The sequence below is a fragment of the Schistocerca cancellata genome, chromosome 5 (genome assembly GCF_023864275.1).
Source record: "Schistocerca cancellata isolate TAMUIC-IGC-003103 chromosome 5, iqSchCanc2.1, whole genome shotgun sequence".
NCBI classification, from domain to species: domain Eukaryota; kingdom Metazoa; phylum Arthropoda; class Insecta; order Orthoptera; family Acrididae; genus Schistocerca; species Schistocerca cancellata.
The window spans coordinates 252,699,791-252,727,623 of NC_064630.1; the positions used below are offsets into that span (position 1 = coordinate 252,699,791).

Genomic DNA, 27,833 nt, shown 5'->3' on the forward strand with positions numbered 1-27,833 from the left:
TCAGATTGAAATTGGAGGAATGTGATTATGAAATTGTATACAAAAAAGGTATTGTGAAGGATAAGGAAAGTAGAATCAGCTGGTACAGAAACAGGGGCAAATGAAAGCAAGGAAGTGCTGGTAGTCGAGGAAGACCAACAACAGGAGATAACCACTGAAGAAAACCCAGGAATTATGCAGGAATTCGATTACTCACCCAAAGGTGGCCATCAAGGGATCATAACAAATTAAGAAATACCGAATGTGGGCCAGTACGGAAAAGGAAATTGAGGACTACATCAGAAAATGAACTAACTGTAAACAAAAAATTATGCACAATAACACAAAAATGCAATTGGTTATAACACCAACATCAGAAGGAGAGTTTGATAGCTGTGATATTGACAAAATAAATCTCAGGTGAACAGCCTGGTACGAGTGTGCATAGGACACAATATTTCGGCAATCGACCACATTGCCATCATCAGGTGCGCTGATGTACTGAGCAGCAGTGGCCTGGGCGCCATGAATATATAGGAAAATCCCACTTCCGCTCCTCCCTCAGGCGCTTCCGATGAGTCGATACGCTCCATGCCCCACGCGCGGTCCAGGTACAGCGTCAGTTCTCCCGCTGTCTGGGCGCTGCATCCTAGCTCTTCTCGTTCAGGAGGGTCTGCCAGCACTGTTCTCGTAATTCTTCCCTCCTCCCCCGAAGTCGGTACACTCTGGGAAATATCCTTTTTCTTCTTAATCCAGTTGATTGCGGGTTCCCGCGCCTTGCTAAGGATGTAACCACTGTCACGATTTAGTTGTGGCTTCCTTACTCTGATCTCTATGGTTTCTTTGATGACGCAGTCCCAGTATTAGGAAGTCTGTGTCAGGACTCTAGTTTGGTCATAATCCATGCTGTGGAGTTCCGACAGGCAGTGCTCAGCGATTGCCGACTTACTGAGCTGTTGCATTCTAGTGTGCTGTTTATGTTCTCGGCATCGGTCCTCAGTGGTACGAATGGTCTGCCCTACGTATACACTACCGCATTTCCAGGTATCTGATAAATCCCTGATTTACATAGACCAAGGTTGTCCTTGACACTACCAAGAAGGCTCTTGGTTTTGCTTGGAGGACAGAAGGTGGTTTTCACTTGGTGTTTACATAAAACACGTCCAATTTTTCCGGATAAAGCCCCACAAAAGGGAATAATAGCCAAGGCCGCATCCTCCTGAGGTTCATCCTCAGTTTCTGCCGATGCTGCAGGTGTGGGATGTAGAGCCTTCCAAATTTGCCCTTCCTTGTAACCGTTCCTCCGAAACACGGTCTTCAGATGGTCCAATTCTTGTTGGTGACTGTTCCTGTTGGAGATGGTGTGAGCTCTGTGTACAAGAGTTTTGAGCATGCCATTCTTTTGTGCCGGGTGGTGGCAGCTATCCGCATGTAGGTACAAATCGGTGTGCGTCTTCTTCCTATACATGCTGTGGCCCAAAGTGCCGTCAGTTCATCTTCTAATCAAAACATCTAGGAAAGGGAGCATCCCAACTGTTTCGATCTCCATGGTGAACTTAATATTCTCTTGTCTGGAGTTGAGATGTGTGAGTAAGTCTGCCAGTTTATCTCTTCCATGTGGCCAGATAACGAAGGTATCATCCACATATCTAAAGAAACAGGTGGGTTTTATATGTGCTGATTCAAGAGCTTCCTCCTCGAAATGTTCCATGTACATATTTGCGACAACGGGTGAGAGTGGGCTCCCCATGGCTACTCCTTCTGCCTGCTCGTAGTATTCACCGTCAAATAATAAGTAAGTTGATGGCAGAACATGTCTGAAAAGGTTGCTGGTCTCTTTGTCAAATTTCTGGCTGATGAGTTCCAAGGATTCTTGTAACAGAACTTTAGTGAATAGAGGTACCACATCAAAGCTCGCCAGTATGTCACATTCCTTAAGCACAAGGTTGTTGATGCGTCCCAGGAAATCCACGGAGTTACGGATATGGTGTGTACATCTCCCAACGTAAGGGCTAAGCAGTTGTTTGAGGTGCTTGGCGAGAAGGTACATTGGGGCACCAATATTGCTGACAATGGGACATAATGGAATCGATTCCTTGTGCACCTTTGGCAGTCCGTAAAGTCTAGGAGGAACAGCAGCCCTTGGGCGTAGTTCTTGGTAATCTTCTCAGGGAAGCCGGAATCCTTGAGAAGCACCAGAGTCTTCCTCTCCTTAGCAAGGTGCGGGAACCCGCGATCAACTGGATTAAGAAGAAAAAGGATATTTCCCAGAGTGTACCGACTTCGGGGGAGGAGGGAAGAAATACGAGGGTGGTGCTGGCAGACCCTCCTGAACGAGAAGACCTAGGACACAGCGCCCAGATGGCGGGAGAATGGATGCTGTACCTGGTCCATGCGTGGGGCGCGGACCGCACCGACTCATAGGAAGCGCCTGAGGGAGGAGCGGGAAGGGGATTGTCCTATATATACACGGCGCCGGCCCACCTCCGGTCAGTACATCAGCACACCTGATGATGGCAACGTGGTTGATTGCCGAAATATTGTGTCCTATGCTCACTCGTAGCAGACTGTTCACCCGAGATTTATTTTGTCATAAAATACGCGTGGAGAAATTGAAGAATCACGGCTGTGGTATTGATATCAACAGTCCATTGACAATAAAAGACAGAAATAATAGATATGTATACTAACATTCCAGGATGCTCTAACAAAGTTAACTGTAGCAGAACTGATAGAAAAGCAGAATACAGGTACAATAGCTCATATCCTTGTGCAAAGAATAATGGAAGTTTGGAATATCCTTAGTATTACTCTGTGACAACAGTAGCAATTTTTTGAGTGACAATTAAAGAGAGTTCGCAGATTGTTAAGGATTAGTAGGTAGTGTAAAGACATACTGTTACCATTCCCAATTGAATGGAGCATTCATTGGAAAGATCACACCAAAATATAAGATAATTCTTTAGAACTTAACAACAGGACTCAATGAAATTGGGACGAATGGCTTCAATTCACGGTATCATGTACAATACCATGCCCCGTAGAGCCAGCCACGAATTATACACCACACGAATTATTTCTCGGCAGAGTATGCAACATATTGGGTATATTGCAGAGAGATCCTGCATGTGTTTCTCATAATTATGATGATTATGCACTTGAATTAAAAGAGAAAATGAGGCAGCATCAGTGTGACACGGAATATACACTAAAGATCCAAAGAAACTGGTACAACTGCCTAATAATGTGTAGGGACTCTGAGAGAACACAGAAGTGCCATAACACGATGTTGCATGGACTCGAATAATGTTTGAAGTAGTGCTGGAGGGAACTGGGTATGAGGGGGTGGAGGCATCCCAGATATGCTCAATAATGGTCATATCTGGGGACTTTGGTGGCCAGCAGAAGTGTTTAAACTCAGAAGTGTGTTCCTGGAGCCACTCTGTAGCAATTCTAGACATGTGGGGTGTCGCATTGTCCAGCTAAAATTGCCCAAGTCTGTCGGAATGCACAATGGATATGAATGGATTCAGGTGATCTGACAGAATGCTTACATATGAGTCACCTGTCAGAGTCATATCTAGAAGTATCAGGGGTCCCACATCACTCCAACTGCACATGCCCCACACCATTACAGAGTCTCCACTAGCTTGAACAGTCCCCTGCTGACATGCAGGATCCATGGATTCATGAGATTGCCTCCATACCTGTACATGTCCATCCGATGAATACAATTTGAAATGAGACTTGTCCGACCCAGCAACATATTTCCAGTCATCAACAGTCCAATGTCGGTGTTGACGGGCCCAGGCGAGGTGTAGAGCTTTGTGTCATGCAGTTATCAAGGAAACACAAGTGGGCCTGCACCTCCGAAAGTCCATATCAATGATGTCTCGCTGAACGGTTTGCACGCTGACACTTGTTGATGGCCCAGCATTGAAATCTGCAGCAATTTGCAGAAGGGCTGGACTTCTGTCAAGTTGAATGATCCTCTTCAGTCATCATTGGTCCCGTTCTTGGAGGATCTTTTGCTGGCCATAGGGATGCTGGAGATTTGATGTTTTACCAGATTCCTGAAATTCACAGTACACTCGTGAAATGGTTGTATGGGAAAATCCCCACTTCATCGCTACCTCAGAGATGCTGCATACCATCGCCCACGTGCCAACTATAACACCACGTTCAAACCCATTTAAATCTTGATAACCTGCCACTGTAGCAGCAGTACCTGACGTAACAACTGTGCCAGACATTTGTTGTCTTATATAGGCATCACCGACTGCAGCACTGTACTCTGTCTGTTTACATATCTTTGCATTTGAATATGCATGCCTACAACAGTTTCTTTTCTTTTTTTTTTTTTTTTTTTTTGTCGCTTCAGTGCAATACACAGTGTAAGGAGAAAAACAAAGAGTATTATGACAGACACCAGAAACCAAAAGATTTTAAAACATATGATCAAGTCTTATTGCACGATGAAAGAGTTAGAAGGGCCAGAAGCTGTAAGTTAGAGATACAGTAGCATGACCCATACACTGTAGAAAGGACAAAGGGCCCAAATGTGGTCATTCGTTTAAAGAGAATCAAAATTTCAACCATGCATGCTGATAGGTTATAGCAGTTCTACTGAAATAGAACTTTTTCTTGAATTTCGGATGAGGAAATGATGTGTCTTAATTCTAAAACTTTATGGGTGAAATTAGTAAAATGTTGTTTGGAACATTAGATGAACAGGATGCCTCCTATTTCAAATCAGCTACCCTTGCACGTAATGAGGAAATGATTGTTAAAAACATGGAAAAGCTCCATAGGTACATGAATGAATATACTAAAAGATACAGCACTTAGCTCTGATCTCAACTGTTAATGAACAGTTGATACAGTTCGTATCAATTTACAATGAGTTAGAATGGGAATATGAGATGCTAATTACTGCCATAGTAAATGCTCAGAAAGGAATGCTGGAACTTCATATAATTAATCCAATGCAAATAGCTAGGTACCTGCATTTAATTCAGGATGATATTAAAAACAAGAAGTTCACAATTGGTCTAACAGAACAGACCAGGTACCAGTTATTATGCATAATTGATGTTGATGCATTTATGTCTGGCTATATACGGGGTTACGTAGTGAATGTACCATTAGTAGGAAAAAAAAAATCTGTACAAAATATTACCCCTAACTTTTGAAGTGGATTGTAGTCAAAGTTTATTTATGTACATAGAGCCAGGAAAAGATTATTTGTCATTTGATGAATCCAAGCTGCACTATACAAAAATGAGCAACGAAGATCTGTTGCCTAAAGAGTAGATCGCGTTCACAAAATTTGTAAATGGAAGTTTTTTTCAGTGTCCACATATGATCACAAAACATGTGAAGCAAGGATGCTGCAATCCATAAGGCAAATTCACAAAGACTGTATCAAGAAGTTTGTGAACTTAAACGATAGTATTTGGACTCCATTGAGTCAGAACCAATGATCATTTGTTGCTCCAAAGGAAGAAGGCTTGACAATTCTGTGTAAGGACAACAAGCCAACGGATGTACTGGTCAAATGTACAGGGAGACTAACATTTTATGAAAAATGTACATGGTATGGAACTTCAGTGCTCATACAGTCCAAAAAAAAAATAAGAATTAATGTGGCCAGTGAAGACATAGTGCCAGTTTTAAATATGGAGACTGATTGCTGTATAACAAATAAGGAAAAGAGGAACATTTCTGAGTTACTGAAATAGAAGAAGAGATAGCTTTCCAAGAGCAGCATAGTTTCTCAGAAATACTTTAGTATCATTACTCGTTCTGGTCTTACCTAGGAGTTGTAATATTTACCATGATGTTTATATGTTGTTTGTGTAGATGCTGCAAATTCTTTAGAGATTCCCTTAAGTACTTGTGGAAAGGCAGGGGCGATGACTGTTGTGGCAGAGTGTGAAGGGTCAGAAATGACATGCATTCATAGTAGACAGGTCAAGCAGAGGAAATAGTGAAGAGCACGATGAAGGCTCTGTTACATTTAAATGCAATGAGGAAAGAGCTGTGTTGCCTATGCCATCACAACGCAGAGATCGAAGATGATGCAGGTCACTGCGAAACTCCCCTTAGTACATAAGAAGTTACTGTTGTGAATCACATAAATGAAATGTAAACAAGAATTTTGTAAGACTGTGTGTTTTCTTTCAGATTTATTATTGTAATGATGATACGTAATTTGCTGTATTGATATGTTTATGTATAAGTGATGTGAAGAAAAATAAACAAATAAATAAATATAGCTGTGTATATATAATGTACAAACAAAAGTGAGAGAAAAATATTTTATATTGTTGTGTATTTGTATCTGTAATGTAAAAAAGGGCGAAAAGTTAATTACCCAATGATTTAAATTTATATCCTATGTAATGTATGTCTTCATGAAAAATGAACCAATGTTTTATGATGATGCTTCTACATTTATGTATCTATTTGTGTATAAGTGCAGTTAAAAATGAAATTGTGTTTTATGCTGATATTCACATGTGTGCAAAAGTGAAGTGAAATACGAGCTTTACAAAGTGCAAATCGTGAAGAGAACTTTAGTCATTAACCAAGAATGGCTATAATGTTGTTCCTAGAGCTAATAAGTTTTGTCTACAATAGAAGCCAGATTACAAATTTGTCGCCACATAATTGTCAACAAATTTTTCCTGTGGGGTGAGATGTCATATACTGATGACATAATGACTTTTACGTTGTTACGTTTATAGCTACTTGGAGCCGACACGGGTACTCCAAGGTAGGAAATCAGAGACACAATGCAGAGAGCAGGCAAAAGTGGTAGCATTTAGGTTACCAGAGATAAATAGTAACACTAGAGTTGTGCAAATTGCAGACGCTCTGGGCAGCTGTTCCAGAGGAGAAGTTTCACTTCAGAAAATTAACTGGTAACTGCTAGACACTGCTGTAAGGCTTCGCTGTAGAAGACGGACACGAAAAGGCACATCTTAGCAGAGGCAGCAATCTTAACACTTGCTCTTGAGAACTTCAATGTCAGTGGGTTTACACAGGTTAGAGTGACACTACATCACACCACACCCACAGAAGGACGGATGGCAGGGCCAAGTGATGTGTAACACTGTTGTTGCTGACCATAATAGGAGTGTTAGTGATGTTTAGCTTTCAGCTGAACACTGTTGATACCAAACTTGGAGTTTGTTAATGTAAAATCCACAATCATCCATAACTACCGAGTAGGAATAGGGGACAAATCTAAATGTGGTTGGCGAGAGGCACCCTGGAGGTGCTGAATGATTAGCCAAATCTTATTAAGTGCTGGAGGTTTGTCGGGTCAACTACAGAAGGGAGAAATGGTGCACTGCCATGATTATTTAAAAACCCATGTTTTTGTATTCACAGGGAGTCCTCAGTCAGAACACTGTGGCAGCATCTCCAGGTCGCTCATGGTCAGCTTCGATAAGTTCTGACATGTCTGTTTTCCTCACTCGAAGTGCTGCTCTCAAGTTTGTACTTAGTGTGCTGCTAGTGTTTGCTACTTCTGTTAGCATCTGCCCCTGTGGCTACAGACACTGACTTCTGTTAGTAAACAGTTGCCACCTTTATTTTTCCTCGTGTTTAGAATTAGTCTTCAGCGTAGGAAGTATTTAGTCTGATCACAAATAAATATTGTTAATCAGATCCCTGAATTCCATGAGTCTTCTGCTGCAAGCATCCTGTCAAGTCCCAAAATTCGCATCTCTCATAGATGCCCTGTGACAGGCACTGATCCAAGTCATCAACCTGCCTTCACGGGAAATTTGTCTTTCTGCATTTGTTCCTCACTCCTTGGAAACTGCAGACTGACCACAAACCCCTAATTTCCCTCTGTCCTGTGTCAGGACATGACAACATGTCATTAGACCAAGAAGCTACAAAGAAGTATATGCCCCACCTGATAGCACCGAAGATTGAGTCTAAAACTCAATTTTCAGATTTCAAGGCAACATAACCTGTTCTAGCTTTCATAACTCGGCCTTTCCAAAAACTGGATGTGGAAGATATTTCAAGTGAAATGAGTACTCTTTTCTCTTGTAGTGGGACTGAATTTGAAGAGGAAATAATTCAAATTCAAAATGGCATTTCCCTTGACATCAGAATATAATGATCATAACTTTTGGAAATTTGTGAGAGTAAAGAAAACTATCTTAATATTAATTTTTGAGAACATTTTAAAACTGAATTAAAAACTGCCTTGACCATAATAAAATATTTATTGGCAATGGTAACTGGTTATGGTCAAAATGTTACCATTTTCAGACCATATTATCCTAACACTGTAAAAGTGGCATCATATGTTTTATCATTTTCTGGATCAGTTTTATCCATGTGAAGCAGCATTTTCAATGCCAAACAGAATGAAATCTAAGTGTACAAATAAACTGATTGATCCTCATCTTCCGGTCCGAGTAAGGTTGGCTCAGATTATAATAAACTTGTCAATGATATGCAAAGCCAAGTAAGTACCTCATTAAACTTTTTTTGACATTTATCATGGTGTACATTTTAATTTTCTTTTCACATGTGTAATATCTCGAAAACTGAGTAGTAGATTTACAACTTTTTATGGAGAGAAAATTACTGTTTACATATTTTGTGTAATTAAAACAGTATATTTTGGCTACAGTGTTGTTTTGTGATCTCTAAATGAACTAAATTGCATGTAGTACATCTCAGGCCAAAAAGAGATGGAGCATCCCTGCCCTAAAATTCTAGTTTTTTTTCCTTCCATTGGCTAATCGCAAACAAAGACCCACCAGAGGGAATAGTTGCAGGTTGTAATACCTGGGATCCTAACCTATTTACTATATAGAGGGTTTCAAAAAGTCACTCCCACTCCTGGTAGCCTCTGCTTGTTAACTGCCAAGTACTGTGGTCCAGTTTCATCGGTGAGGATTCATACCAAGACAAGACAAATCAATCCCACTATGTAGTTTATTACAGAATGTCACTGACCAATAAATATGAAATGGCTATTCATTCAGATTCACGACAGTGCTGAATACTTGATGGAGCGAAAGGGGGGGAGAGGGGGAGGGAGGAGAGAGAGAGACTATTGACCAACTTCAAAGTACTTGTCCACATCAATCTGTCAGCAGCAAAGATGACTAAATTACACGTAACCCACTATAAGCTTTTCTTCCCATTCATTCAACACTCAACATTTCCCATGTAAGTAAATGCACTTAGGTTATTTGTATAACATTCTGTAATCATCTGATTGCAAATTCATCATATACTAAATAAAACTGATTTTTTAAAGTTTTTTTATCACTATAACCCTTGGAGTATACAAACAAATGCAATTAACAGACAAATACTTTCAGACACCTTATTTAGTCACAGCATTATTAAACATTATATTAAACAATGTAAACTCCAGGTAGGTATATAAAAAATGTAGGAAAAGATAGATTGCTACTTACTGTAAAGAGGACACATTAAGTCGCAGACAGGCATAATTAAAAGACACTTGCAGAAAGCTTTCGGCCACAAGCGTCATCAGCAAAAGAGAAATACACACTATTCATACATATAAGCAAGCACACATCATACATACATACATACATACATAAATACATACAAACACACATAACCCACATGTATGTATGATGTGTGCTTGGTTGCGTGTATGAATAGTGTGTGTTTCTCTTTTGCTGATGAAGGCTGTGGCCAAAAGCTTTGTGCAAGTGTCTTTTAATTACGCCTGTCTGCAATTTGATGTGTCCTCTTTATGGTGAGTAGCTATATATTTTTTCCTACATTGTATATATTACTGATTTTATGGCATGTCCATGTGGCATGGTATAAATGATATGTGAATATAGGCTTTCCCGGCATGTACACTGCTGCTGAAATCATCTTGGTCATCCTTGTGGCTCTGCTGAAAATCCTTGCAACATTTCAATGAGTGTCACTCTCAGCATCATCTGGCGAAGTGACACTCACTGTAACATCATGAAATTTCAACATAGCCATTTGGATGGAGGCCCAGGAACATTTCATCAGCTGAAATAAATGAAATTAAGTTTTTCAGACATGTTTCACCTCAATTTGTTTAAATGACATCTGTGGTAGTACGTTGTTCTAGATGTGTACTTGCTGTTCTGCTGGTGAAGTTAATCTTCTGCTGACACTGTGGTGGAACAGTGTGTCTCCAGTTTTTTACAGTGGTAACAAGAATGCACAGCATTGTAGACATGAATAGCTACAGACTAGTATATTTGCTAGCATAAAACATGACTTCTGGCTTATCTCGCAATGCAACTTAAAGAGTTCTGTCACTAAAATAATATCATTACATATCAGAACATTCCACACAACTGGAGTAGTCAATGCAATTTATTTTTAAATGCGGATGATGTAATAAGGAGTAACTAAACGTTTAGGCAATAGTTTGACAATTAAAATGTCATAATACCATACATTAGCTGTCTACTCCAATATTAAACATGGAAGTGGACTCATCACATTATCATAATGATGGGTGAATTATTTTAAATAGTCAGAAGTCATGTTGTATGGAGTAACAACTAGAGTCAAATCATAGTGTTCTTCCACTACAGACAAACATGACAATTTCAAACAGAATGAGTACATATTCCACACGTGGAGAATGTAAATAAATTACCTATAAATTCCCCTTTCTTCTGCAATGCTTGATGTTTCAGCTCTATAGCACCTGCTCACCGCTGCAAGCTTCTCAGGTAATGCAGACTCTTCAAATACTGCATTTGCCAGGTAGCCAGCAAGGGCCATCTCTGATGTTCCAGATAAACACAGATCTTCACCATGTAGCTGTGCATCCAATGAGAATACCTGCCCACAAAGTTCCAACTCTTTTTAAAAAATATCAGCAACCAAATTCTCTACTACATATGGACTGATACATACTGGAGTATTAATCAGTCTGGTTACATGACTGTTATCACACTTAAGTTCTATTTACACTGATTGTACCTATGCTAAATTGACATGTAGTTATTCTAGAATGTGGCTCAGAAATACTGTGAAGGAGTCACCTATGTGCAACATTATGTTACTTTTAACAAATATCCCTTGTGAATAAGATATGATTTAAATATATAAACACAAAAACCACCTCATATTTTAAACACAATTGGAGAATTTTATTATTTCTAACAGTGAACATATAAGTAACATGATTCTAAAAGTTCAGAATTGAAATAACACTGGTAGAGGATAAGATGGTACTGCCAAAATTCACAGGTTTGGTTCTATGGTGGAAAGTAAGGAATAATTGGAGGAAATAAGCTGTGCACGAAATTTGTGTGAATAACAAGGAAACTATATGGTAAAGGCAATGAAGAAAGACCATTTTAAGTATCAATAAGATAAGGTAAGATAAATTCAGCTACATAAGATATCAAACTACACTAGTTGTCTGAGGCAAATAAAACAAGCTTCAGTTTCTGAAAATGGACGTTCTATGTAGAGAAATGCGTGAACATAAAATGACAATAGCAGGTTGGTTGGTTGGTTGGTTGGTTTGTTGCGGGGGAGGAGACCAGACAGCGAGGTCATCGGTCTCATCGGATTAGGGAAGGACGGGGAAGGAAGTCGGCCGTGCCCTTTCGAAGGAACCATCACGGCATTTGCCTGGAGCGATTTAGGGAAATCACGGAAAACCTAAATCAGGATGGCCGGACGCGGGATTGAACCGTCGTCCTCCCGAATGCGAGTCCAGTGTGCTAACCACTGCGCCACCTCGCTCGGTCTGACAATAGCAGGAAACAATGAAGCAACCAGAACAAGTTCGAAATGAAGAGGTAGTGGAAATGAAGAGGTAGTGGACAGACAAGTTGAGCTAAGAAATATCTAGAAAAATCTTACCAAGGCTGAAGGCACAGAGGTTTAATATACAGGGCTACTATAAATGATTCATTCATTTTCAGAGCACTATATTTTCCAAAGCGTTACATGTACAAATACTTGTCAAGTTTGCATCTTGCACTCTACAAATGTCCTATGAATGACTCTCTTGTCTCATAACATACATCCAAGTGGTAGTCAGGTCCGTACCATACCTTACGTAGCAACAACCTGTCAACAGTCAACAGCAGTGTTGAAGTGCTTTCTGAGCTGTTCCAGCATTCTTGACAGTGGGATACATAAACATTCATTAATGTACCACCAAAGGAAAAACGTCGTGCTGCATTAGGTCAGACAGGCAACCGAGGGGGGGGGGGGGGGGGGGGGGCAAGTCAACAGAGTCGCATCATCTTCACCATTACACCCAAACCAGTGATGTAGAAGTTCATCATTTAGGTACTGATGGACATCAATGCTACAACAATGGTGGTGTCCCATCTTGTTGGAAGATGAAATTATCAGAATCAGAAGTCAGTTGTATGAACAACCACAAATACAGCATACCAGGGTAAGAGATATCTGTCACAGTCTTCTCACAGAAGAAAAATGGTACACACAGCTTCATCTGTAATGTAGCACAGAAAATATTAACCTTTGGCAAATCCCATTCATGTGCCACAATGTATTGACAATATTCAATGCTCCACACTCTCACATTATGGTGATTCACATTTCCATACTAATTAAAGATTGCTTCATTACTGAAACTCAGACTGGAAGCGAAATGTTCATCCTCAAGTGCTTCCTGCATTGTGATGCTAAACTGAAGACATCGGCCATAATCTCCTGGTTTTCTTTGCTGCAGAAGCAGCAGTATAGTTTCAAATGTAAGCACTGTCACATTACCTACCACACAGTTTTTTGCAGCATTCCAATTTTGTGGTTTGTGTCGACCATTTACTTTTATTTTTATTTTTGGACTGCATATGAAACATTCCTTCATCTTCTCCACATCTGCATCTGGAACACTTGGTACTTTTCTGTTTACAGAGACAACCTGTGAACCTAAATTGTTGATATCAATATGCAATGCTTGGTTTACAAAATATCATGCGTATTCCAACACATAAGAAATCTTTTCTTACTTTGTTGCCACTCCATCAAGGTACTGCACTCTTAACACCAACTGGAGGACACAATGCAAACACTGTGAGTTTATGGTTCTTTTCATGTATCATTCGTCTTTGTACATGTGACAGAAGCAGCAGAGCATGGAAGCTGAAGTGGAATGGAGGCAGGGTGAGGGAGGAGAAGGCACATTACTGGAATATGCAGTGGGCATTAGCGAGAACAATGGGAATGTGGGGAATGGTGAGATCACTGGCATTTTGTGTGGGGAAAAAAGGGAAGGAATGGCATCAAATGCAAGACGTCACTGGATAAGAGAGAGTGAGGGAATGCCTGGGCCACCAACAGAATCTAAAATGATTAATTATGCAGTCTGGGGAAGAATGGGAAAGAACAGTAGAAACCTAACAGAAGAGATGTACAAGAGAAAGCAATAAGAATTGAAGAAAAAAAAGAGGAAAGGAAATTAAAAGGAGATATTAATTGTGGATAAGACTTCCTGGTTTATTGTTGGACAGGAAAATGGCAGATGGAACCTACCAAGAGATGCTATGCCAATAATAAGGAAAAGTTTTAATGACCCTGCAGCTGCATGTTGGGCTATGTACAGATTGTAGGGCAACTGGTTCCACAGATGTTGTAAGGGAAATGGAGATAAGAGATGACAGAAGTTCAGAATTATGTGTAAGTACAGGGGCTGGATGAAAACATGGAAACACCAAAAACACAACACATTACCATGTCTAACATGGAGTAGGTAGGAAACCCCAGGAAATCCGACAGTATTCAAAACAGCTTCCAGTTGTCTTGGAATGAATAAACATGTAGTCTGCATGGTTTTCAAGGGAATCTTATGCCATTCCTCCTGCAAAATAGTGGCAACTTCAGGTAATGGTGATGGACATGGATAGCGATCAAGCAACCTTCTCTCCAAAGTAGATCACAAAGGCTCAATAATATTGAGACCTGATGACTGTGATGGCCAGGAGTGATGCAAAAATTCATACTCATTCACACAAAAGCAACCCTGGATGATTTGAGCTGTGTGAACAAAGACACACACAGGATCACCAATGGGAAGAAAACCTTGTACCACAGGATGGACCTGATCAGCCAAAATGGCTGCACAATCCTTGGCAGTAATGTAACTTTGCAGATTAACCACGGAGCCTATGGAACACCACAATATGGCAGGCTAAATCATCACTGAACCAGCCCCACACTTCCCTCTTGAGACATAATTGTGGCCAACATGTGGCAACAGTGTGAAACAAGACTTATCTGACCAAATGACATTCTACCATTGCGCCACAGTCCAGGTTTCATGGCTATGGCAGTATGTTTTCCTGTTATGGGGATCTGCATCATTGATAGGTGGTTTTAGGCTTCCAGCTCACGTGGCAATTCCCCATTTATGAAGCTCCCTTCATGTTGTTTTGGTGCCGACATGCTTCATAAGTGTGACATTCAGTTCTGCAGTGACTTTTGCAGTTGTCATCCTCTTATTTTTCATCACAATCCTCTTCAGTGACATTCTTCACAACCACTCAACATATGCTTTCATCTGCAATGTGACTTAGTGGTTTGTGTTTTTCCACTTTCACAGTATGCGGTGTAAATCTTTGATATGGTGCTTCTTGAAACATCAAATGACGTTGGCTATCTTTGTTATGGAAGCACCTACCATATGTGCACCAACAATTTCCTCAGGTTCAAATTCACTTAGCTCTGACATAACACACTCACAACTACACAGAATATTTGCCAAGTATAGAGAATATTGCATAGGTGCCATTCATTGTCAAATACAACAGTGCAACGTAGATGCTGGGCATATAACATTTTTTGTTACATTTGTCTGATCTACATCTACATCTACATCTACATTTATACTCCGCAAGCCACCCAACGGTGTTTGGCGGAGGGCACTTTACGTGCCACTGTCATTACCTCCCTTTCCTGTTCCAGTCGCGTATGGTTCGCGGGAAGAACGACTGCCTGAAAGCCTCTGTGCGCGCTCTAATCTCTCTAATTTTACATTCGTGATCTCCTCGGGAGGTATAAGTAGGGGGAAGCAATATATTCGATACCTCATCCAGAAACGCACCCTCTCGAAACCTGGCGAGCAAGCTACACCGCGATGCAGAGCGCCTCTCTTGCAGAGTCTGCCACTTGAGTTTGTTAAACATCTCCGTAATGCTATCACGGTTACCAAATAACCCTGTGACGAAACGCGCTGCTCTTCTTTGGATCTTCTCTATCTCCTCCGTCAACCCGATCTGGTACGGATCCCACACTGATGAGCAATACTCAAGTATAGGTCGAACGAGTGTTTTGTAAGCCACCTCCTTTGTTGATGGACCACATTTTCTAAGGACTCTCCCAATGAATCTCAACCTGGTACCCGCCTTACCAACAATTAATTTTATATGATCATTCCACTTCAAATCGTTCTGCACGCATACTCCCAGATATTTTACAGAAGTAACTGCTACCAGTGTTTGTTCCGCTATCATATAATCATACAATAAAGGATCCTTCTTTCTATGTATTCGCAATACATTACATTTGTCAAAGTTAAGGGTCAGTTGCCACTCCCTGCACCAAGTGCCTATCCGCTGCAGATCTTCCTGCATTTCGCTACAATTTTCTAATGCTGCAACTTCTCTGTATACTACAGCATCATCCGCGAAAAGCCGCATGGAACTTCCGACACTATCTACTAGGTCATTTATATATATTGTGAAAAGCAATGGTCCCATAACACTCCCCTGTGGCACGCCAGAGGTTACTTTAATGTCTGTAGACATCTCTCCGTTGATAACAACATGCTGTGTTCTGTTTGCTAAAAACTCTTCAATCCAGCCACACAGCTGGTCTGATATTCCGTAGGCTCTTACTTTGTTTATCAGGCGACAGTGCGGAACTGTATCGAACGCCTTCCGGAAGTCAAGAAAAATAGCATCTACCTGGGAGCCTGTATCTAATATTTTCTGGGTCTCATGAACAAATAAAGCGAGTTGGGTTTCACACGATCGCTGTTTCCGGAATCCATGTTGATTCCTACATAGTAGATTCTGAGTTTCCAAAAACGACATGATACTCGAGCAAAACACATGTTCTAAAATTCTACAACAGATCGACGTCAGAGATATAGGTCTATATGGGATGAGAAGTTCCGCCTTATGCAATACACCTTATTTCTTTTGTTTCACCCATACATGTTTCAGCACTTTTTGTGCTATCATCAGTGGGTTCTATTTATTTTTAACTGTAAATTTGTTGTTAACATATTAATATTTTCATCGTTTACAACATTATGTAAAAGTTGCATTTATAACTTAATTGGCGAAAAGTAACATACCTTACATTATATTATTGTCCTCTTGTTTTGGTAGCTGTTATGCTACACAATATACAACATGTCATCTGCAAACAGCAAAACGTAATTTATTTTAAGTACATAAAAAATAGAAAATAAATTACGTTTTGCTGTTTGCAGATGACATGTTGTAGATTGTGTAGCATAACAGCTACCAAAACAAGAGGACAATAATATAATGTAAGGTATGTTACTTTTCGCCAATTAAGTTATAAATGCAACTTTTACATAATGTTGTAAACGATGAAAATATTAATATGTTAACAACAAATTTACAGTTAAAAATAAATAGAACCCACTGATGATAGCACAAAAAGTGCTGAAGCATGTATGGGTGAAAAAAAAGAAATAAGGTGTATTGCATAAGGCGGAACTTCTCATCCCATTTCTTAGCAAGCACGGAGACAACACGAAGAACTGCACCACAAGATGATTATAGGTCTATAGTTTTGCGCATCTGCTCGACGACCCTTCTTGACGACTGGGACTACCTGTGCTCTTTTCCAATCATTTGGAACCTTCTGTTCCTCTAGAGACTTGCGGTACACGGCTGTTAGAAGGGGGGCAAGTTCTTTCGCGTACTCTGTGTAGAATCGAATTGGTATCCCGTCAGGTCCAGTGGACTTTCCTCTGTTGAGTGATTCCAGTTGCTTTTCTATTCCTTGGACACTTATTTCGATGTCTGCCATTTTTTCGTTGGTGCGAGGATTTAGAGAAGGAACTGCAGTGCGGTCTTCCTCTGTGAAACAGCTTTGAAAAAGGTGTTTAGTATTTCAGCTTTACACTTGTCATCCTCTGTTTCAATGCCATCATCATCCCGGAGTGTCTGGACATGATGTTTCGAGCCACTTACTGATTTAACGTAAGACCAGAACTTCCTAGGATTTTCTGCCAAGTCGGTACCTAGTATTTTACTTTCGAATTCACTGAACGCTTCACGCATAGCCCTCCTTACGCTAACTTTCACATCGTTTAGCTTCTTTTTGTCTGAGAGGTTTTGGCTGCGTTTAAACTTGGAGTGAAGCTCTCTTTGCTTTCGCAGTAGTTTCCTAACTTTGTTGTTGTACCACGGTGGGTTTTTCCCGTCCCTCACAGTTTTACTTGGCACGTACCTGTCTAAAACGCATTTTACGATTGCCTTGAACTTTTTCCATAAACACTCAACATTGTCAGTGTCGAAACAAAAATTATCGTTTTGATCTGTTAGGTAGTCTGAAATCTGCCTTCTATTACTCTTGCTAAACAGATAAACCTTCCTCCCTTTTTTTATATTCCTATTAACTTCCATATTCAGGAAAAAGTGAAGAGGCCAGTGACAACCAATGTATTAAAGCGATATCATATATTTATTTGCACCCACCCAAACTAAGCACAGAGATGAATAGCATGATCAATCAACCAAATGTTAGATGCATACTTTACACAATCATCCATGGCAAGGTTGAATAATCTGATTTTTTCTTTTTTTCAATTTGTGCATAATTACAGCATCATAGTCAACATCTGGAAGGACTAATGATTCACTATGCCCTCCACAGAAAAATCTATCTTGCATGGTGAGGTTTCCCACTGTTTTTTGATACAGTAACAGGATACCACTGAAGAGTATGAGAGGAAGTGATGTGATAGAAGGACCAACTGTAACTTCTTACGTTCAAAGTGAAACCCATATGAAGTGCCAATCTCAATACTGTACAAATGTCTGTTGCATGAGCAGACTGAAATGACATTTCAGTCACTGGCACTTGGATGCAACTGGAATTCGTTAGCACGGAAGTGACAGTTATTGTTAGTCACTGGTTAATGCTGTTTTCGTGCCACAGTGTTTTTACAATGACCAATTGATATCCTGATGGATGCTACACTCTATCAATGCACAAGAAACATTGTGTTCCAAAGTTTTTGATACCTTAGGTAATATAGTGATTAGCCTGTAATTACTTTTGGGTTTTAATTTCAGCAATACCTTTAATTACTTATAAATTACATACTAAATAGAATGAATTCTCATTATGACTAGTACTGTTCTTACTGAAATAGATTCCAAAGAAAACAGCTCTGTCATTGAAGTGTATAATGATGATGTTTAGGATAAAATTTAGTAGGTCTCAATTTTGTAGTAATTAAACCATCAATCCTCCTTTGGCATCCAAAGATATAGGTACAAAGCCTTTGCTTTTGCCCCTCTCTTTGTTTAATAGTAATAAAACTATCATATGTTTTTGTACTACATACATGAATGGGCAACTAGCTTACTACAGGTTCAATCGACAAAATATGGAAACTAAGATCATTACATAAAAGTTGAAATGGCTACTTAATTAATATATAGTTAATGGCTACTTAATTAATATATAGTTAGTATTTTAGGTTAAGAGACACAAACAAGAGATATTTTGTTGTCCATGACAGGTTCATGTGTGACAAACAGATTTAGTGGCATGTAACAGTTAAATCAGCAATGGGAGACCCTTCCTCCCACCTCTGTCCCATAAGCCAATATACAATGGTGGTGTGTTTAAACCTTGCAATATCCATTCCTTCATAGGAAATGTATCACACAGCATATAGTTGTTACATCATCTGCTAGAATTTCTGACAGTTGGCATCCTAAGTCCATTTGACATCGCAGATCTTGGATAGCTGTACAGTCTTCGAGGAGGTGGAGAACCAAAATTAATGCTTCTCCACAGATGCACCATGAGGGTGCTTTGAATCATACTAGAAATTCACGAGTGTTGTGGTATGTCCAATTCTGAGACAGCACAAGGTAACATCTTCCTTTCTGTAGAGAAGCCTTCCATACTTTAGTGGTGTGTTTTGTGGTCCATATCTTAATGGACTCTCTATGGCGAGTCTTGCTACTTGTCATCCCATTTCTTCCAGATGTGGCACTCAATGGGAGTCCTTAAGTAAGCATTTTGGAGTATCCAGTTCAAATGTTTCCGTCTCCCTTACTTCTTTGGCTAGCTTGTTAGTCAGCTCATTAAGTGAAATGCCAATGTGACTTTGTGTCCAAAGAAAAATGGTGGATATCCCAGTACTGAGATGGGCACATGGTTGTTAATGTATAGCAAAGGTCAATGGATGTTACATATAGCTCTTGTCTGCTGCTGAGGGGACACAGCATATAATTAAATTCTATTGAGAGAAAGTCATTATGTTGTGTCGTGCCCTATGGATAGCTGTAGTGTAAATACAGCACTATTTGGGTCCATAACATTGTTAATGATTCCAGTTATGTATGCATGTACAGCAGACTCATTTATTATTTTTGGACCTGTCTATGTAAAGGAGTTTAAAATGTGGATACTCTTGGATGATTGAACAAAATGCACAGTGATAAAATTGGGAGTCATAATGTGTTTGTTATCACACTATAGAGTAATCCTTACTGTTGGGAGGTGGGGGATTGAAAACAAATAAGTCGCGAAGTCCAGACAGACTCCCCCTTTCCCAATTTGGTTTCACTGAGAATACTCTGTGGCAGTGGCTCCTTGTTTAGTGTGCATTTATCGTGAATCTCTTGCGCAGCACGAAGTCCCAAGTGATTAGAAAAAAGTATAGTTGACTGCTGATGTGCAAGAAAGAGTAAAAGAACCAGCCCACATAATTACATACCAATACCCTTAACATCGGTCACTGCAAAATTCTTGGGCACATTCTGAATTCAAATGTAATAAAGTTCATTGGGATAGAAAAGCTTCTGTCCGCAAATCAGCATGGATTTAGAAAGCATATCCTGCACAAAACTCAGCTTACCATTTTGTCGCATGATATCCTACAGACCATGGATGGAGGGCGACAGACAGATTCCATAAAACTAGATTTTCAAATGTGCTTGACATGGGATCCCACTGCACAATGTTAGCAAAGGTAAAAGTGTAAGTAATATGTTCCCAGAAAGGTGAGTGATTTGAAGATTTCTTAAGTAATAGCACCCAGTATGTGATCCTCGATGGCGAGTCTCCATAAGAGATGAGGGTATTGTCAGGAGTACCCCACGGCAGTGTGATAGGACTACTATTACAATGATCAGAAAGAACATTATGACCACCAACCTACTACAGATACAAACACATCCAGGCAATAGCAGTGTCACCTGGCAAGGAATAACTGCTTGTCAGACACACACCCAGTGCATGTAGTATCAGTGAGAATGTGGAAGGCATGCAATCTGAGTCTGACCGTGGACAGATTGTGATGGGGCAGAGGCTTGGCAAGTGCATTCCAGAAACTGTACAACTTGCTGGGTGTTCAAGGAGTGCTGTGGTGAGTGTCTTCAACTTGTGGTGAAACCAAGATTAAACCACCTCCAAATGTAATGGGGTTGGGTGGCCACCCCTCATTGCAAATGCTGGACATCGTAGGCTGGGCAGACTGCTAAAAACTAACAAGTGGCAAATTGTGGTGGAACATCAGACTTTAATGTTGCACAGAGCATAAGTGTGTGTAAACACACAGTGCACCAAATACTCCTAATGATGGATCTCCACAGCCGGTGATACACACATGTGCCAATGTTAAAATAAAAAAATCAGCAACTACGACTGAAATGCATATGTGACCACCAGCAGTGGATGTTGGCAGAGTGAAAGAGCATTGCATGGTCCAATGAATCCCAAGAGCTCAGATGGAAAACTAGTTCTAAGCAAAGAGGGAACGCAGAAAGGTGGGAGTATACAGAGGGTCTATACAAGGGCGATGTACTAAATGGCAACATTATGAAAATGGAAGAGGACGTAGATGAAGATGATATGGGAGATATGATACTGTGTGAAGGTTTGACAGAGCACTGAAAGACCTAAGCTGAAACAACGCCCAGGGAGTAGACAACATTCCATTAGAACTATTGATAGCCTTGGGAAAGCCAGCCCTGACAAAACTATACCATCTGGTGAGCAAGATGTATGAGACAGGTGAAATACCCTCAGACTTCGAAGAATTCCAAAGAAAGCAAGTGATGACAGGTGTGAAAATTAGTGAACTATCAGTTTAATAAGTCATGGTTGCAAAATACTAACACAAATTCTTTACAAATGAATGGAAAAACTGGCAGAAGCCGACCTCAGGGAAGATTAGTTTGGATTCTGTAGAAACATTGGAGTGCGTGAGGCAATACTTACCCTCTGACTTATCTGAGAAGATAGATTAAGGAAAGGAAAACCTACGTTTCTAGCATTTGTAGACTTACAGAAAGCTTTTGACAATGTTGACTGGAATACTCTTTCAAATTCTGAAGGGGGCAGGGGTAAAAATACAGGAAGCAAAAGCCTATTTAAAATTTGTACAGAAACCATATGGCACTTATAAGAGTCGAGAGGCACGAATGGGAAGCACTGGTTGAGAAGGGACTGAGACAGGGTTGCAGCCTATCTCCGATGTTATTCGATCTGTATATTGAGCATGCAGTAAAGGAAACAAAAGAAACATCTGGAGCAGGAATTAAAATTCATGGAGAATAAATACAAACTTTGAGGTTTGCCGATCACACTGTAAATCAGTAAGACAGCAAAGGACCTGGAAGAGCAGCCAAACAGAATGGTCAGTGTTTTGAAAGGAGGGTATAAGATGAACATCAACAAAGGCAAAATGAGGATAATGGAATGTAGTCGAATTAAATCAGGTGATTCTGAGGGAATTAGATTAGGAAATGAAACACTTAATGCAGCAGATGAGTTTCGCTGTTTGGGGAGCAAAATAACTGATGATGGTCAAAACTGAGAGGATATAAAATGTAGACTGGCTATGTCAAGGAGGCAAGGAAAGCTTTTCTGAAGAAGAGAAATTTGTTAACATGGAGTATAGATTTAAGTGTCAGCAAGTCTTTCCTGAAAGTATTTGTATGCGGTGTAGCCTTGTATGGAAGTGAAACAGATGATAAATAGTTTAGATAAGAAGAGAATAGAAGCTTTCGAAGCGTGGTGCTATAGAAGAATGCTGAAGATTAGATGGGTAGATCACGCAACTAATGAGGAGGTACTGAACAGAATTGGGGAGGAGAGGAATTTGTGGCACGACTTGACTAGAAGAAAGGATTGGTTGGTAGGACACATTCTGAGGCATCAAGAGATCATCAATTTAGTATTGGAGGAAAGCACGGAGGGTAAACATCGTGGAGGGAGACCGAGGCATGAATACACTAAACAGATTCAGAAGGATGTAGGTTGCAGTAGTTACTCAGAGATGAAGAAGCTCACACAGGATAGAGTAGCATGGAGAGCTGCATCAAACCAGTCTCTGTACTGAAGACCAGAACAACAACAACTACTACTACTACTACAATAAAAACAACAAAAACAGTGTGCAAACGTTTCCAGATGTTCATTATTTTTGTCTTACACATTGGAGTTGAATGATGGTCTTCCAAAAACCTTGATTCTTGTATTGCTATACATATTGTGGAACAGTTGGTGATTGACTGTGGAATTTCTACCAGGTGACGACGGCAGCCACTATAATTTTCTCATAAAATCATTGAAAAGGTGTCTGTGGGGTCAGCAAGAGTGAAGATGAGTTTCCTGTGAAGATAATATTACTGAATCACAGTTGGAATGTGTGAACTCATACAAATACTTGGGTGTAACGCTCGGTAGGAACATGATATGATGTGCGATCAGAATGTAATGAGACTTTTTGAATGTTGTGGGCTTTATACATCCAATTTTAATTTTTTTTATCTTGTTGGTGAACATGTTCTGGATGTATGTTTGCATTTTCAGCTGGTTTGAAATTTAAGTTTCCTGTTAACATTAGAAAAGGTTACAAGTGTTTCTGATTGCAAGGCAAATTTTTACTTCTGAAAAAGATGGCTCAAAGATTGAGCATTAAATTTTGCTTGAAAAAATGGAATAAAGTACAATACTGCATTTGAAATGTTAACAGTGGCTTTTCATGAATCTACTACAAGTAAGACAAGAGTTTACGAGTGATGTAAAGTTTCAAAGACGTTCGAGAAGATGAAGATGATGACCACCCTAGACACCTTAGCATATCAATAACTGACAACAACTGGAATAAGCTCTAGAAAATCACCAAATCACTATCAGAGTGCTGCCACAAGTGTATTATATCTGAAGGTGATTACTTTTAAGGCGACAAAGTTGATTTTGATGAATAAATAAAGATTCTTTAAGGAAAATAAAAATTTTGATTACATCTTGCATGCTCAGTTGTGGGTAAAGAACGTATCAGATTTTATTGGTAGAATAATAGGGAAATGCAATAGTCTACAAAAGGGATTGCTTACAAATCACTTGGGCAATCCATCCTAGAAAACTGCTCAACAGGACTGGTAGGGAATATTGAACATATACAGAGAAAGGTAGCACAAATTGTCAAAGGATTCTTTGACCTGTGGAAGAGTGTTCCAAAGTGGTGAAATAATTGAATTGGCAGACTCTTGGAGATAGACAGAAACCATTGCAAGAAAGTTAACTAACAAATTTTCAAGAACTGGCGTTAAATGAGGAATCTAGGAATATACTACAACCCCCCAACATATTGCTCCTATAGGGATTGTCAGGGTAAAATCAGATTAATTACAGAACACACAACAGGCACTTTAAGCAATCATTTTTCCTGTGTTCCATATGCAAATGGAATGGAAAAATGCCCCAACAGCTGGAATAGTGCGACATACCCTCTGCCGTGCAGTCCACTTTGGTTCCCAGGGTATAGATGTATATGTAGATATTGATCTGCAGAGTATTCCTATGCCTCCCATGCAGTTGGCATAGTGTCCGCAGAGTATTCTGCTGTCAAAGAGAGCTCTTGTTCCGTCAGAACCAATGATGAATTAGTTCTTTGCTTTGTTCATTTCCATCTTTTTCCTTCTTTTTCTCATTTTGCTGTTTTCCTTCACGAAATTTTTCCAGTTGGAGGTCAAAGTAAGAAGATAATTGGATATTTCTTTGGTTCACTGTCTTAGTCTCTTTGAACCACTGACTAGTATCTGACTGTACACCAGTCATATTTTGGGAGGAAGAAGCTGTGGAGTGGGTCTTCTCTCTTGTGGTATCAGAGGGATATGAACTATCACGTTTCTGTATCTGCTGGAAAGCTCCTCAATTAGATGTAAGAGGGATGGAGCTCTTCCTTGGACATAATGTTTCACTTTGCTTGAGTGTTATTGGTTTGTAGTAAGTTGAAGATTTAGTTATGAAGAAGCTGAGGAAGGTGAGGTGACAGCAGTGACTTTGGCATAATTGGTCATCATGTCGACTGTGTGGTATCAGCCGTTATCCGGTCGGCCACACATCAAAACATGCACCGCCATTTATGCAGCCATCACTATGGCATGAGAGCACTACCCCAAATGATTACACCACTGTCAATTAGATGCAAGCACCCCTTCTCGGGAGTTCCAGTAGCTGGTGTACTCAAGTTCGAACTTTCACAGATTGACACCTTTTCGTGCGTTTGCCAGTTGAATGACATTTACAGAGTTTCATAGTGGCAAGAGCTCAACATCTTCTGAATAGACATTGTATTGGAGAGTGACATATTTACAAATCTTTTGTATCTTTTTTTTTTTTTTTTTTTTTTTTTTTTTTTTTTTTTTTTTTTTTTTTTTTTTTTTTTAGGGCGCAAAACTGCTAAGGTCATTAGCGCCCGGTCTATGACTTAGGAAACAGTAAAAAAACGAAAACGGAAACTAGCAGCAATGGGAATGAAAGTCATAAAATTGGAGAAACTAAAAGCAGAAGGAAGGCTTAAAAATTCACTACAGAAGGGGGTTGGTTGTCCCAAAAACAACTTCAAATGACTGACGACATTTCACTGGCACGAATGAACTCTAGAACGCGATCGGCCGATCGCGTGTCATCTGCTAAAATTGACGATATATCAGGCGACAGCTGTAGACGGGCGCGTAACAGAGTAAAATAGGGGCACTCAATTAAAAGGTGTCTTACCGTCCACAACTGAGAGCAGTGGGGACAGAGAGGGGGAGGATCGCCGCTTAAAAGATGTCTATGGCTAAAAAGACAGTGCCCTATCCGGAGTCTAGTTAAAATTACCTCCTCCCGACGACGCGTTCGGGAGGAAGAGGTCCAAGTACAAGGAAGAGTTTTCACATCCCGCAATTTATTTTGGGGAAGTGTCGACCAGTGCGCGTGCCATAAATGAACAACACGACGACATAAAACGCGCCGTAGATCGGCGACGGGAATCGATGGAATAGCTGGCCGAAGAAGAGAGACTGCAGCCTTGGCTGCAATATCGGCCGCCTCATTTCCGCAGATACCAACGTGTCCCGGGAGCCAGAGGAACGCCACCGAGACGCCCCCCAGGTGGAGCAAGCGCAGACAGTCCTGAATCCGGTGGACCAGAGGGTGCACAGGGTAAAGAGCTTGGAGACTGAGGAGAGAGCTGAGAGAATCGGAGCAGATAACGTACTGTATCCGCTGATGGCGGCGGATGTAGTGGACAGCCCGGAGAACAGCGTAAAGCTCCGCAGTATAGACCGAACACTGGTCGGGAAGCCGAAAGTGATTTGGGGTGTCGCCAACAACATAGGCACTCCCTACACCTAACGATGTTTTCGAGCCATCGGTGTAAATAAATGTGGCTTCCGTCATTTGTGCACATAGAGCAGCAAATGCCCGATGATAAACAAGTGAAGGGGTACCATCCTTGGGAAATCGACAAAGGTCACGGAGCATGCAGATCCGGGGACGGAGCCAAGGCAGTGCTGTACCCCAAGTTGTCAAGAAGGTTGTAGGAAAGCGGAAGGAAAGAGAATGAAGCAGTCGACGGAAGCGGACTCCGGGTGGTAGTAGGGAGGAGGGGCGGCCTGCATACCCTACATCAAAGGAGGCGTCGAAAAATATGTCATGGGCTGGATTAGCAGGCATGGAAGACAGATGGCTGGCATAACGGCTCAGAAGGACTGCTCGCCGATTGGACAGCGGAGGTTCAGCAGTCTCAGCATAAAGGCTTTCCACAGGGCTGGTGTAAAAAGCTCCAGACACTAAACGTAATCCACGGTGGTGGATAGAGTCGAGACGCCGAAGAATAGACGGCCGAGCAGAGGAGTAGACTATGCTTCCATAGTCCAATTTCGAGCGCACTAAGGCGCGATAGAGGCGGAGAAGGACCACTCGGTCCGCTCCCCAGGAGGTACCATTCAGGACACGGAGGGTGTTGAGGGATCGCAGACAGCGAGCCGAAAGATACGAAATGTGGGAGGACCAGCATAGTTTTCTGTCAAACATAAGACCCAAGAATTTAGCGACGTCCGAAAACAGAAGGTTGACAGGTCCTAGATGTAAGGAGGGTGGAAGAAACTCCTTACGTCGCCAAAAATTAACACAAACGGTCTTACTGGGAGAAAAACGGAAGCCGGTTTCGATGCTCCAAGAGTGGAGGCGATCGAGACATCCTTGAAGACGTCGTTCAAGAAGGCTGGTCCGTTGAGAGCTGTAGTAGATCGCAAAATCGTCCACAAAGAGGGAGCCCGAGACATCAGGAAGGAGACAATCCATAATTGGATTGATGGCAATGGCAAACAGTACAACACTCAGCACGGAGCCCTGGGGTACCCCGTTTTCTTGGGAGAAAGTACGGGAGAGAGTAGTGTTCACCCACACCCTAAATGTGCGCTCTGTCATAAATTCGCGAATAAAAGGGGCAGCCGACCTCGAAAGCCCCAAGAGAACAGTGTGCGGAGGATACCTGTCCTCCAACAGGTATCGTATGCTCTCTCCAGATCAAAAAATATTGCTACTGTTTGGCGTTTCTGGAGAAAATTATTCATGATATAAGTGGAGAGAGCAACAAGATGGTAAACGGCAGAAAGATGCTTTCGGAATCCGCATTGGGCTGGTGTTAAAAGACTGCGGGACTCCAGCAACCACGCTAGACGGTAATTCACCATACGCTCCAAAACCTTACAGACACTACTCGTGAGAGAAATGGGGCGATAGCTAGAGGGGAGATGTTTGTCCTTTCCAGGTTTCGGAACGGGAACGACAATAGCTTCCCGCCATCATCTGGGAAAGGTACTGTTGGTCCAAATTCGATTATAAAGGCGAAGGAGGTAATGCAGACTATGGGTTGATAAATGCAGCAACATTTGGACGTGGACACCATCCGGTCCTGGGGCGGAGGTGCGAGAAGAAGAGAGTGCATGTTGGAGTTCCCGCATGGAGAAAACAGTATTATAGCTTTCGCGATTTGGAGAGGAGAAAGCAAGAGGTCGCACTTCCGCTGCACGTTTCTTCGGGAGAAACGCTGGCGGGTAATTGGAAGAGCTCAAAATCTCAGCAAAGTGCTGACCCAACGAGTTAGAAATTGCGATGGGGTCCACAAATGTATCATGCGCGACAGTGAGCCCAGAGACAGGGGAGAAACTAGGCGTGCCTGAGAACTGTCAAAGCCGACTCCAAACTTCCGAGGAGGGAGTGAAGGTGTTAAATGAGCTAATAAAGAATTTCCAGCTTGCCTTCTTGCTATCGCGGATGACGCGACGGCA

At 41.0% G+C, this 27,833-nt stretch overlaps 1 protein-coding gene across 1 annotated transcript in view; it reads right to left on the bottom strand.

Annotated features, from left to right (window-relative positions):
* LOC126188062 (uncharacterized) overlaps window positions 1–27,833 on the bottom strand; it is a 90,012-nt gene that overhangs the window by 34,041 nt on the left and 28,138 nt on the right. Inside the window, exon 2 of the mRNA XM_049929505.1 lies at window positions 10,646–10,833. Coding sequence (XP_049785462.1) covers window positions 10,646–10,833 — 188 coding nt within the window. The remainder of the gene's footprint in view (window positions 1–10,645; window positions 10,834–27,833) is intronic.